At 40.9% G+C, this 14,176-nt stretch overlaps 1 protein-coding gene across 11 annotated transcripts in view; it reads right to left on the bottom strand.

The window, feature by feature from the left end:
- The window catches only part of TENM4 (teneurin transmembrane protein 4), a 1,610,848-nt gene that overhangs the window by 360,137 nt on the left and 1,236,535 nt on the right, over positions 1–14,176 (bottom strand). For all 11 annotated transcript variants that reach the window (XM_030476261.1, XM_030476262.1, XM_030476263.1 and 8 more), the window contains one exon: positions 3,037–3,325. In XM_030476261.1, coding sequence (XP_030332121.1) covers positions 3,037–3,259 — 223 coding nt within the window. In that variant the 5' untranslated portion in view covers positions 3,260–3,325. The remainder of the gene's footprint in view (positions 1–3,036; positions 3,326–14,176) is intronic.

The raw sequence follows: 14,176 nt of genomic DNA, 5'->3' as shown, positions 1-14,176 counted from the left end.
TTGCAGCATAGACATGTTTCAATGAGACAAATCCAAACACATGATCTCCAGGAAAGTTTGGGGCCAAACCTATGTTTGACCAGTGAAGTTCGTATCTACTCATTATTGACATCCGTTTGTCAGATCTGGACCTCGAGCTTGTATCCAAAACTGAGTATGATTCTCTCCCTGCTCAAAACCACACAATCATGTTCTCCTCACATCTCCATTTGCTCATGTTGAATATCACATAGTGGAAAATGTGTATCCAATAGAAACAGTCAGATTTCTACTTTTCCAGAGTCTGGTTTAGTGCTTGAGGAAACACCCTGGCTTGTCCCTGAGCCCTGCTGTGTGGGGAAGGTCTGTATTATAGCACACATGCATTGAATGACCAGCTGGCCCAAAGTAGATGCTATTTTACTACACTTTTTCATTCAGTTGACTTTGCAGCTCATAGTGAACAGGGAAAAGGTGTTTGAATGCAAGATGAATAATGGAGCTACATTTCCATGTAAAGCTCAGAGAAAGAACTGTTTGACATCAGGAAGAAATAACCATGGTTCAGCTGGTTACAGATCTACAGCTGATAGTACTCCAACTATATAAAGCTTTCATGAACTTCACACCTTTTTAATTGACTGAACAAAACTAAAGTTTTCACACAGAGTGGGCAGATAAGGTTGCTTAGGGCTCACACCTCCACCAAACCCTGGGGCCTTGCTTGGGAAGCACAATGCAAGCTGGTGGCAAATTAATCCATTTAACTTGATTGCAAAGTGGTCTGAGAGAGAGTCCTCTGCCACTCCATGGCATGAGATAGCAAATGAACTTGACCTAAGTTATTAACACAAGGAAGCGGTATCTCCCCAGAGACCTCATTCTTCTCTTCCAGTTTTGACTTTTGTGCAAGGCCAGCGTAGTTTTTAAACCATCCTCCATGGAGTACTAGAAAAGGTCATCCTTTGGTTTTGCTTGTGTGTTTGAGTCACTGATGGTGAGTTCCACCTTCTCGTGAAACAAGCCACATCACCAGACACATCAATGTACACCATGACTGATGCTCTCCAGTAACAGCAGCTCATAAATTATGAAAAATGACTGCTACAATTAACTGAAAATCAAATTTATTTGCAATAAACAGCAGGAGATGCATCGATTTTCATATTCTATGCTCACCGTTGCCTTTTAAGCTGGAAGAACTCAAGTCAATAAAAGGAAGATAATAAATATCTGAGACTTTTAAATTCAGATCTGGTCTATTTTTTCCTGTGCTGACTTGCACGTTTGCTGGCACTCTCACTTGAGCTAAAACCATTTAAATGCTGACTTGTTTATTTACTGAATTTATTTGGTCAATTTGAAATGTTTCCCCCTTTCTGCCTTCCAAACCAATGCAGGAGAAAAATTCACTTTGCCTTGTTGATGTCTAGTGGGCTAATAAGGTTTGGTTTCAGGTGGCATGAGGCCAAGCAGCACCACAAAGTGAGGTCCATTCATGGCTTTCTGCCAGTGGAAAATGTGGCACACAAAGTCTGGGGTTACTGCTAAAACTCTTCGGGCTTGTTTTGGGACTCAGGATAAACTGGGAGAAAACTATACATTGAAGAATCTGTGTGTGATATATCAGAAGCAGAACCCCAACATGGTTAATCTCAATGTTTTTTCAATTAATTTCGGCCACTTAGGCCAGTGGTTTTTACTATTTCTCAGTACCATACACGATTTTCCTAGGGAAATACAAACTTGTGTATAGCAAATTTATACTCCCTGTCAATAGACTGGCTTTTCTTATTTATCTTTTGTGGGCTTCTTAGGAGAAGTCCATGGACCTGCATAGCCTCACAGACCCTCAGGTTGAAAACCGCTGACCTGTACTAATTCACATCTATCCTGCATGGTGAATATATTGTATGAAGTGAGCAAACTCAATGACCTAAAAGGTTTCCTTTTCTTTGTAACTTCATAGATTCCTTAGAGAGGATGAAGTACTTCAGAGTTGCTAAGAGGGAAACTCCTTTTATGATTCCAAAGTATTACTTACAACACCTATTGGCCCTTTTGTTTATTATTGCGTGTTGCAGTTATCCTGAAACACAAACAGCAATGCCATGTGCACAAAGATACTGCTGCAAGTCATTTTGCTTGTGCATGCCTTCAAGATGAGTCTTGTACCAAAACCACAAGTGCATGCTGTTTGAAGAGTGAAATTAAGCATTCCCCAAGTTGAACGAGTGTAATTATATACATTCTTTTTGGACAATCAGCTTTTCCAAACTGCTTGGAGAAGCCTGGGTCAGCTATTTTATGTTCATTGTCTGGAATGCTGCCTACTCGATTTGACTCACTTTGCCACTTCGTGCTTTTTTTTGATAGACTTCTAAAAATAATTTATGTGAAGCCCTGCTTGGTTTCTGAACTAAGACACTTGTGTCTCTACAGAAGAATGAAGATGAGACTATAGCAGGAGCCAGAAATCTGCCTCACGTAGGCAACAGCAGCAGTGGAAATATAACTGCACTGACTTCAGGGTAGCAATAAAAAGGAGCATATCTGGAATCTCTTTTAGGACTGAGCAGCCCATGCTGACCCTTGAACTTCCACATCTTCACAGCTACTGTGACCTAGATTCACTAAATGGACTCCTGTAAGTCATAAAAATGGTTCTTTCCCACTCCTCTAGTATTGAAGCATGTTCCCATCTCAAATTGACAGCCTGCAAGCCGTGCACAACGCTAAGGGTGGTTCATTCCATCTGCAGCTCAGTTGTCTTCCTCTTCCAGGTTTCTTGGATTTTGCAGTAGCCCAGATGGACAGCGTGGACAGTGGCACTCTCCCCTCATTGACTTCTGCCTCTGCATCCTTGCTGACTTCCTTCATGACATAGTGAAACGGTCTCCTGAGCAAGCAGGGACTTTCCACACCATGTCAGTACTGTGCAGCACATGTACAGAGCTTTTGGGATCAGAGTCCTTCAAAAGTAGCCTCCCACCCAGCCCCAGCTCTCAGCAGAGTAACTCATACTGCTTGCAGCAGCATCTGCTGAAATGGACCCACCTGCTCGGCAGAATTCATCGGCCTCCTGGTGAACCATGTCTTTGACCCGGTTGCTGTAGGTCAACCTGGAGTCTTGATCATAAGCCTTCAGGGTCTCGCTGGAGCTGTAGGACTTCTGGGGTACCTTGCTGTCCTCGCTTTCGGCTGAAGAGCTGGTGTAGCGGCGCTCAGTGTCGCGGCGCCGAGTCAGAGATCGATACGGCTTCCTTTCTTTTACATCCATGGCACCCTTGTCTGAGTATTCAACATTAAAATAATGACGTCCGTGTGGCGGTCAGATTGGAATAACCTGGAAGAGACAATAAAAGAAATAGAATCATAGAATCATTGAATCATAGAATCATAGAATAGTTAGGGTTGGAAAGGACCTTAAGATAATCTAGTTAGGTTGGAAGGGACCTTCAAAGATCATCAAGTCCAACCCCTCTGCAATAAGCAGGGACATCTTCAACTAGACCAGGCTGCCCAGAACCACATCCAGCCTTAAGGATCTAGGTTCATGCCTTTGGGCACCGGAAGTCTAATTTGCCCAATTTATACATTCTTTCACTGCACAAAAGAGATGTTACTCAATGGACTGCAGGAAAACCCTTTTAGAACAATTACCAGTGAAAAGAAAGTCTCAATTATGTGTGACTCATTTAATAATTGCCACAGCTAGCGGGACACATACGTGTGGCAACCTGCATCTGTCTGAACTGGGCATGCAATTGGGGATTTGAAACTGATTGTGATTTTCCATGTCTTCTTTCCACAGGAAGTGATTCAGACACCTCCAGGAGTCATGTATTCGGTCCATCAGTCACCTAATCTCTGGGAAATCAGGATGTGCTGAAATGTCTCCATTTGGACAGCCAGAGAACTTTGGGAAAATGCTATCCTCTAGTTTTAAAAGTGTTTTGATAGATTGTGAGATTAGAAGGAATGAATAAAAGAATGAGGCAGTGTAAGAAGAGAGAGGGAGAAAAGAATGAAGGGGTGAGATATGAATGGAAATCGGATGATAATGTCTTCTTATTCAGAGGGTTCATCTTTACTCAGCTGGAAATATATTAGAACTTAAGCAGAGTTGAGAAAGTGTAAATAAATGATAGTGCTCTGCTTCATGTAACAGCATGGCCTGGGATTTATGCCTGTGGGAAAACCAAAGTATATATATGCACCAGTATGCAAACAGACGTATTTGCACACAGAGAAAATATAGCAAATATCAGAAATAGAACACGTATTTAAAGTATTTTTGTCAGAACTATTAAGAAATTGTCTTTTCACTTTATTATATGCAACAGAAACCAAGAAGAAAAAGTCAGTCACTTGCAGCAAGATGGTAAAATATGTTTTTGACTATCTAAACTGCTTTATACTGATAAAACCCACAAACCAAAAATTGAAATCTGTAATTACAGGCTGAGATTCTCAGGAACTGAGTCCTCCTGACCACTAAAGAACAGAAATCGAGTCTCTAAACGCCACACCACGGTATTGTTATTTAGTATGAGTACTTAAAACCAGAGAGGAAGAGGATCAGAAAACACCTATCAGTTCTTGGTCTTTTTCATAGCAAATACATATAGAAATGTATCGTCAAGGACCGAATTGCATTGTGCTGGCATTTCTCTCTTGAAAGGCTGAATCCTGAACTCACTACTACAATCTTACTGCTCCATGACTCCAGCCTCAGACGCTGTGCCCTGGATTTGTGTTGCTGCACAACATAGCTACGGTGTAATAGTCGAGGATGGATGCACTGTGAGCTTTGCAGGTTGGTTTAGAGGGATGTAGTGTAACATAACGTTTGTGGCTCTCAAAACTGTGAGCCTGACGGAAGACTCTTTGCACAATTTCTGATAACCTACAAATCACAATACTAATGCAGAAGCTTGAAAACAACATTTTATTATTAATTCTTCACCTGCTGTCTGGCACAAGCATAACTAAGCAAATTCTTGAGCTGAAGAGAGACTATAGGAGAGAGCAAGAGCTGCAGGATGGCTGTGAATACTCCTGCAGCTGGGCAAAGAAAAGGAGGGTCCCACTCCTATTTCTCCAGTTCTGACTTTGCTAAGACTGCTCTATGGGTTTTGTCCCTTTAACTTCTCAAATGAACTTCGCAATGACAGAATCCCAATTCCAAAGGCTTTTAGAGTTTCTGTGGCACTCTTCCCGGAAATTAAGACACTACCTTAAAAAAAATATCCACTTAATTCTCTCCCAATCTATTCCAGTGATGGCAGCAGACCAAGTTCACACTTTCTATTTGTCAGCAAAAGGCATAGAAACACAAATGGAAGAAGGGGGGGGGGCAAGGGTGGAGTGTCTTATAATTGAGCTCTGCTTAAGTCATCCGCAGAGATTTGAGCACAACTTTGATTTTAAACATGTGTTTAAACCTACCGAACCCACTGACTTAAATTCATTTATATAAGTTCAATACCAATGGGATTACTCACCAGTCAAAATTTACACACGTTAAATGTTTTGCAGAGTAAAGAGAGGTGAAAAAACTAAAAGCTGAATGTGGAAGCAGTAGTGAAGGAAATGGTTTTATGCTAAGGAGCAGTAGTAGTGTGTAAGAGATCTACCGAATATTGGTAGATATTTTGCAGTATTGAATCAAACATATTGGCAATTTCACACTGGAGAGAGATAAAAGGAACAGAGCATCTGATTGCTTTTCAGAGCACTGTCTTTCTCCTTTAAAACAAAATCAAAGCTTTTTTTGGCTTGAAAAACTGTGACTTTTTTTTTTTTTTACAACTGTTATTGAATTGGTTTGTCTCCTTTATACCTTCTCTGTTCATGTGAAACCCTCAAAAGGAGGAGGTTTGTTAGACCTTTTAATAAAACACCTTAAAACAGGCTCCTTCACAATGGCGCTGTAGTAAGAGCTGTTATAATGAACACTGAAATTGTGGTTTATTGTCACGGGGGATGGAGATAGCAAGAAGTGGTTACTATATAAGAAAGAAATGAGGAAAGGTGGCTTCTATCTGCTCACGAGTATTGCAGCAATTCCTACCACAGGCCAGTTATTTAAAAACCCTCTAGTGGGAGGGGCACATGAGCCAAGAAAACCTTTCTGCACAGTTAGAGCCACAAGGTACAAACAGGGTCTGTAATTACCATTAGTAACCTTGCAACATAGGAAATGGCCAAAAGAACCATCAGGAAATTGACTGAATTCCCACCAGATGAAGGTTTTTCTTTTTGTAAAGAAAGGTGCTGAAAATCTGAAATTCCTCCTACAGTTCATCAAAAATAGCCCTGTAAATTTGCACCATTCACATCCACATTCCTCTGTAACAGTGCCTCAACTCCCAATTCATTCATGTCTTTATAAGTTTAACTCTCCTTAGCCCTTTCTTTCTCTCTCTCTCGCCACTTGGCTTGACTTTTCAACTAGAAAGGTCACCCCAAAACACATAATGAAGATTTTTTTTATTGTTCTTTTTTTATTTAAAGAAGGAACCATTGCATTTAACTGACTTAAGTAAGTTTCCAGCACCTCTCCACCGACATGAAGTTCTTGTCATCTCATTTTTATGGCCCAATTCCCAGATGGTTTCCGTACCTTGCCTTCAATAGAGTTTTGTTGTCAAGGAATTTGCCTCACAGTGTTTCTGTGATAATTATTTTTTTATCTGCTACTCCTTGTGTCTTGATTTCACTTCTGCTACAATTTCACCCGTGCCATCAACACCTCACATTTTTCCTGAGTTCTCTGGCACACGGTGAATACAAAGAATCACACTCGTCTCAGTTACATACTCAACCACCGGCTTCTTTCCGCCTCTAGCTCGTGATTGCTCCTCCTAATTTTAAAAGCTTCCATAAACTTGCTGGACATAAAAACCCAAAGCTTCTAATATTGTCTTTTCCATCGCCTCACTCCTCCCTTCACAAAAGCACAGAAGCCTTCTGGGCTGAAAACTTAGACTCAAATGCATGTGATTTTAATGTATTTTGCGTATCTAGATATAACATGATCTCAGTCCCTAGGTAATGCAGAGGACTATTACTCCACCCCTGGAAGTGTTCAAGACCAGGCTGAATGGGGCTTGGAGCAACATGGTCCAGTGGAAAGTGTCCCTGCCTGTGGCAGGGGGTTGGAACTGGATGAGCTTTAAGGTCCCTTCCAACCCAAACCAGTCTGGGATTCTGTGTGCTCTGAACCATTTCAATTTGGGAAGAACTTTCTTGTCCTACAATACACTGTTTCTGGCTCAGTTTGATTCTTTCATCATACTGCTGTCTGCATAACATATAAAATTTCATCTTATTTTTTTACTCCAGGCCAGTTAATGGCAATAGCCATTCTTATTTTTGTCAGCCCTCTGAGTGTATGATCCCAGCTGGGCCACAAGCTGGTTTGGTGTATAATTCACAACAGAAGCATCCTCCAGGCTTTATTTATTCAACTCAGAAAAATTCCACTGGCCCCAGAAAGGGTTCTTCACATGCTAAAGCCTGTAAAATCAGACTCCTTAACACAGTCATATTTTTGTGAAGTGCTGGACTCTTCTTGCATCCTTGCATATATGTCAAGAAGCGGAACGAAAAAATGAGCTTTCTAGTTCTGGTGCAGTAGTGCAGTAAAAGCAATGCTTATTTGCAGCTCTTTTTACTTTGCTTTTGCTTTGGTTGGCTCCCAAATAATCCTTTTTATTATGTTTTATCCTTTCTATCTATCCTCCTCATTCTCGGTTCTGTTGCTTTTTTGTTGCTCTTTGGAGCTTTGATTAACCACACTAGCTTTGTGCTGCAGAATTGCACTCAATGAATGGCAAGGGGAATGATTTATTTTCTGAGTCACCGCTCAAAAGACAAACTTCCATCAATCAAAAACCAGACAAGAGAGTATGACACCACAAAGAGATATGCTAGGAGGCGCTTACAGCAAAAGGGACAGGTGGTCTTTGATAGCTGACTTACATTGCAGGTCACTAATCACAGAGATTAGCAGCAAGGTGATAGACAGCGCCTGTTCTGGAAGGCAGCATGTCACATCATCCAATTTTCTGTCAAAATGTGAGGGTTTAAATGGTAGAGATAGCTTTATGTGTTTCCTATATAGTTATGGCAATGGGATGATGAGAAAGCTGGAAGAGTGAAATACATTGTCTGCATGAAAACGTGAATCCTTGGTGGGTTGATTCCGTTCACCTTTGCGCTGGAGGAAGCAAAGCGACTTCCCACAGTCATCTGTTTTCCTCCACAAAACTGCCTATGCAAAAATGGCATCATTTTACTTGGCAGGGCCTGCTTTTTGTTTTCTTAAAGTAGATCTTCTCATTCCACTGCTTAAGGCAATTTTTTTCCCACTATTTTTTATTGCTGCTGCCCTTTGTAGAATGAGTACAGCCACGGAATAGCAAGCAGCAAGCTGGATTTTATTTTCCCTCCTTTGAGCTCCACAAATCAAATCATTAACTAAGACCTAATGCTGGTAAGTAGTGAGCAAGTATCCTTTTCTTCACCTTACAGAGGAAAAGGGAAGCCAAAGTGACTTGCTTAAGGTGGTACAAGAAGAAAGCAACACAACTGAGAGCACTCTTGATCTCCCGGGCAGAGCCTGATACTGAACCCTGGATTTGTTGAGAATCAAGTCACATAAGCACAGCAGAATACTTAATTTAAAAAGTCTTGGCCAATGCATGTCTGAAATCTTTGTGTGAGAAGAGTAGTATGAACCTCAGGTACTACTAACAAGATGCTCTTTCATGTTCGGATAGTGCCCTTCAGTCAGAAAGACTGTGGAGCATGTACAATTGCAGTTGTGTCTGACCAGTGAAATCCCATGGCGAATGATGAAAACCCTACTCAAACTCAAAAAAAAAGAGAGTTTTTTGCCACGGGTACGTTAATCTTTTCCAAAACACCAACAGACACTGGGGTCAGACCAGCAATGTTAGTTTAGAAATCAGCTCCAACTCAGGACCCTAAGCAGCAACTGAAGATGTCATGAGTTCAGATGCTTAAATGACTTTGTGGCTTTGGTTATCACTTGACATTTAACATCTTATTCGAAACAACACAGTCCACTGTGGCAGTCCCACCACACCTCCATGAGGATGCAAATGCCTGGTTCAAGGCTCCATGACACAAAATGCTGAACCTGAGAAATCTTATTTGGTCATTTCTATTTGTCCAGAAAAATCTGTGCTATTGCCTGCCATTCCACACCTGGTCTAAGCAGAAAGCCAGCATAAATGTAGTGTTGAATCTCCTGATATATTCAGCAAATATTTAAGCATGTACTTAAGGGTGATTCAAACCAAATTTGTATTGCCAGGTGATCAGAGGCTGCGATGATGTGATCCTAGCAAATACCCGACCATGGCTTAAACAGTGTGATGTTATTTACCAGGTTTCTGGGAGATTCTTCTACAACATAAAAGACTCCTCTGTTTTTTATTAAACTTTAAGCTTCAGATTTATAACAGAGGTTCAAATCCCAGGAGGTCTTTCTAGGAAATAAATTAAGCTGTAGGTATAACATCCTCTCACATTTTTGGCAAAGGCTTTGGAAAGAAGCAGGCACAAGAGAGAAGAATGAAGAGTCGCGTTAACACTGTTTGGCTTCAACCCAGTGCTCAAAGAAAGTAACAAAACCTCCCTTTTCTGGTCTCAACCACTAAGCCTTTCTTTCTACTGGTAAGAGACTTGCTAGGCAATTGGTAATGTCCTGTCCAAAAGATGTGGTTTGTGACCTTTCCGTGAATAAATCTAAAACTGCAATGCAATGAGGCTGGAGGCCCAGAAAAGCTTGAAACAGTAGTTGAGATTTGAAGGATGGTGGGAAAACATGAAGGGGGCTGGAATGCAATTATCTCTGGTTTGCAAACCCCTAAGTCTTCCTTCATGGGCTGCAGCCTTTAGCCTGTGCTAGGGGAAGATTTTGGGGGCCAGAAGTTTAAAAAGCTTGCAAATAGTTTTTGACTAGTATAAGCAGCTTGCAGTTGCAGTCATCAGAACCCTCCAATGCCTGCCCCCAAAGTGGAAATTACTTTGGAAACAATCTTGCCTTTATATTAAAATACTCTTTATGAGTCTATTAGCCATTCTTGGATGAAGTGGGTTTTCCTCAAACCTCAATTTTATAGATAATGCATAAGGGTATTTAAATAATAAATGCCAGAAGAGCCAGCCTGACAATGTAGACTGATTTAGGTTCAGCCTGCAAATTGTTCCTGACTCACTATGTCACTCTTAAAGTTTAGGTATGTATGTCATGTGTCAGACATCCACAATCTGTGTTAAACCAGCCTGTGTATCAGCAAGTCCCAGAATGAGAAAGATATGGTGGCATCACATGCAGGTAGTCACTGAATGAATCCCACTAAAGCATTCCCATTCTTCCTCCATCACACACCATCTGCTAAATGGGCTTTTATACCTGGAATGTGAGAGACTAAGATTTAAGTCCTTGACCTGAATTTTATAGGATGAAGTCTTTAATGTGTTTCAGAGATATCTAGGTGAAAGCCCCAGGCTTCCTCAAGCTGTCTGGGGGAGTCTTTACTTTTTCCTCCAAAACCCAAAATCAGAGTCTGTTTTCTTTCTGAAAAACAACAAAATGTCTTTGATATTCTCTAGTCATCTCTAGACAATAAAAAAGGCTGGTACAGGGCTCACTCAAGGTGGTAAGCTTTGTCACCACTCTTGGGTAAGCTTTCTATCTAATTCTTAGTGGTCTGCTGTGGTTTACAGGGAACTTTTATGATAAAATGGTGGTCCACAAGAAAATGCAGCAAGAATCCCCAGACAAATTCCATGCACACCTTGTGTCATTCTTTATCCTACCATTTGGTGAGGGAATTCTCACACTTAGGTACACTCCTCTATCCCTGCTTCTTTGCCAAGTAAACTGAACAAAGAACCTACATCTTTTATTATCCCCATACTCAATGCAGTCATACGCAGTGTTTGCATTTTTATGAGCTTCTAGGAAAAATAGGAAGAAACAAAGGCTTTTATCTGCATATAGGTGTACAAAACAGAACTAGCAATCATGGTAAAGATTCAGAGGCAACCGAACTGCCATTTACACAGGAAAACCTTTTGCAGGGTTGTGCATTAACTGCTCAAATAGCTGACTATACTCAACAACTTCATGCCTGTTGTGTGTCATGCAGTTATGTCTAGTTGACTATCCTGCAAAGTGCTCCTGAAATCACGCACAGCAGAATGGTTATACTGCTCAAGGACCATCAAGCCCTATATCCTGTCTCCCAGTGGTGAGTGCTTTGGAAGAGAAGAAGGGGAGAGTAGTTGGGAACAGTGATTTAAGGAATAAGGTTGGTCCTTCCCCTCAATACACTTCCAGAATTTCAGCAAATTTCTCAGCAGGATAAGTGGGTTTGACAGGCTTTCATGGACCTGTCCCCTGAGAGTTTCTCTAACCCCATTTGACTCTTAAACGCTTTTGGCCTTTGCAACATCCTGTGAGTAGTCCCCCAATGTGATTATGTGTTGTGTGAAAAAGCACACAGCCCTTTCCATAAGATCAAGGCTTTGAACTCATACCCACTCTCAGATGTACCTTATTTATCACTATTATGCATTATTTCTGATCTCATGGAAGAGAAATGAATGAAGGCTGGGATTCTTTTAGGAAAGAAGGCATGTTTGCCTTTTCTCCCTGCAGTCAGCACTGCAGGCTCTAATCCTACTCGCAAAAATACTGACGCTATCAGTAGTGGCTGTGTTTGCTGCAGGAAAGGTAAGAAACAGAATACTGTTGGTAGATAAAGTTTAAAGCATAAACCTTGTCATGTATCTGTATCCGTCAGTAAAATCATCAGGTTGGTGTGCACCTTGGATGTGAAACAGAGTTCAGTGCACATCTCCTGTTCTATATACCCTTTGGATGCAATTCAATGTCTGAGCTGCTCACAGGGTGACAGCTTGAATTGAAGGAGAGGTATAATGGTTTTTTGGGTTTTTGTTTGGCTTAGCTGTGAAAATAATAGAATAAGAGTTCATGCTTGCATTGGCTTTTACTACTGCAATCAAATGGCAGGCAATGTTATAGGCTGAACTGAATTTGGAGGAATATACTCAAAGGTATGCTCAAAAAGCATTGCTAGGGACAGATTCATTTTGTACCATTTTGTACCTGCCTATTTATTAACACTATTTATACAGACACTGCAGAACAATATGATGGAAAACTTCCTGTAGCAAAGGGAAGCTCTCACCTAATCAGATAAGACAAACAGCATAGGGAAAAGTGAGTATTACCATCCTTCTTCTGCAGGCAAAGGCAAGTATCACGGGATCCAAGTAAGCAACACCCCAAAATCCTGCAGGATTAGCCACAGACAACCTGTCCTTGTCTTATTACAATATCATGTGTAAAATTTTCCCTGCTCTTGTCACAGATGCTGTGGTACTGGGTAATCTGTCCTCGCTTTCCTTCAGCAGGGAAAGAAACATGCCTGTTTTCTAGTTCTGATAAAATCCCCCCAAAGAGTAAAACTTCAAACTAAGTTTATTAAAATATGAATTATCTGTAAAAAGGCTGCAAAGGCCCATGAATTGATTTCTGATTGTCTGTGGACTTATTTTAGGACTTCTCTGTGAGATAATCAGAGTGCATTGAGAGATGCTAGGGATTGATTAATCAGTATAACCCCTACTGCGTCCAAAGCTTAACTTTCAATTACGCATCAAGCTTATGCAGTAGGCAGTGTATTTTTCTTAGGTAAAATGTCTATGGGGGAAAAATAGAGATAAAAATAGTAAATTAGAAATAGAAAATAATCGCTATTTCTTTTTTTCTTAAACAAAGGGCTCCCTCATTGCAATAACAAGGAAGAGTATCACCTCTAAGAACATTCTAAGCAGATGCAATCCCTCTTACAAAGAGAACTCTATCCAACATCCCCACAAATCACTGTCTGCTTGACACAGACTATACTCTGTCAAGAGGACTTACATCTGGTTGCAGCTCAGCACTGATGTGTACAGGGTATGAACTTCCAAAATAGACTTTGATGAACTCTTCCAGATGTACAAATGCTGCAGGACTGCAAGATGATAGGGCAAGGGGCAATGGGTTCAAGCTTAAACAGGGGAGATTTAGGTTAGCTATAAAGAAGTTCTTCCCTGTGAGGGTGGTGAGGCGCTGGCACAGGGTGCCCAGAGAAGCTGTGGCTGCCCCATCCCTGGCAGTGTTCAAGGCCAGGTTGGACACAGGGGCTTGGAGCAACCTGCTCTAGTGGAAGGTGTCCCTGGCAACCCAAACATTCTATGATTCTATGTATTAAAGAAGGGGCTCCATAAGGTAATGATAAGTGGTACTGTAGCTCAGGTGAAAACATAAACCACTGCATTTATACTCTCCTTGCAAAATTCTGCTTTCCTACTTGCTCAAACTATCAGAATAACAGCAGGGTTTATTTTTATTTACTTCTGGGCTTTTTACCACCGTGGTAAAAACTGGGAAGACAAAATTGAGATTCTGATTTTATGCTTCAATTGTAAATCTACATGGCAGGGTAAACAGGCTGCCCATATAAGTAGAATTTGTCTCACCTAACTGTGGACGTGCAAAGTCCTGCAAACATCTACAGCCAGTCACACTTGATTCCTTCTATGATCAGTAAAGAAAAAAAGTCATTTCTAGGGCAAGATTCATTAAAAAAAAATATTTCAGACATCTATTACAGACATAGATGAATTGTTACCTGTAAGTGACTCTTTCTCTATTGACTCCAAGGAGACCCTAGGTTGACAGCAGAGACAGGAAGGGATGTGACCTGAACAAGGTCACACAGGAAGTTGATGGCCAAGACTGCACAAACGCCAGCTCCTGCTTGCACTTCAGACTCCTATTTACTGGAGTTCTTGGATACTGTACCAGTATTCATGAAAGCCAAGTATTTTTCACATTTTTCAGTAGATAAAACGCCATATAAGAGATTAAAAGTGGTTTATCAAAGTCCAAACTGGAAACTAAATTATAGATTATTGGTACCAAGATCACTAAATTTAGTGACTAAGTGATAAGTCATTCGGTTTTCCATAGGAAAACGTCTTGTATATGACTTTTTGTGGCAAAATAGAACTACTTATTAAGCCATTCTTACAATGAAGAGAAAGTTCTTGTGTCATTTAACAAAATGAGTGGAAAGGC

The sequence above is a fragment of the Strigops habroptila genome, chromosome 2 (assembly GCF_004027225.2).
Source record: "Strigops habroptila isolate Jane chromosome 2, bStrHab1.2.pri, whole genome shotgun sequence".
NCBI classification, from domain to species: Eukaryota; Metazoa; Chordata; class Aves; order Psittaciformes; family Psittacidae; genus Strigops; species Strigops habroptila.
The sequence above is the reverse complement of the archived record's forward strand: the minus strand, read 5'-3'. Positions and strand labels throughout refer to the sequence as shown.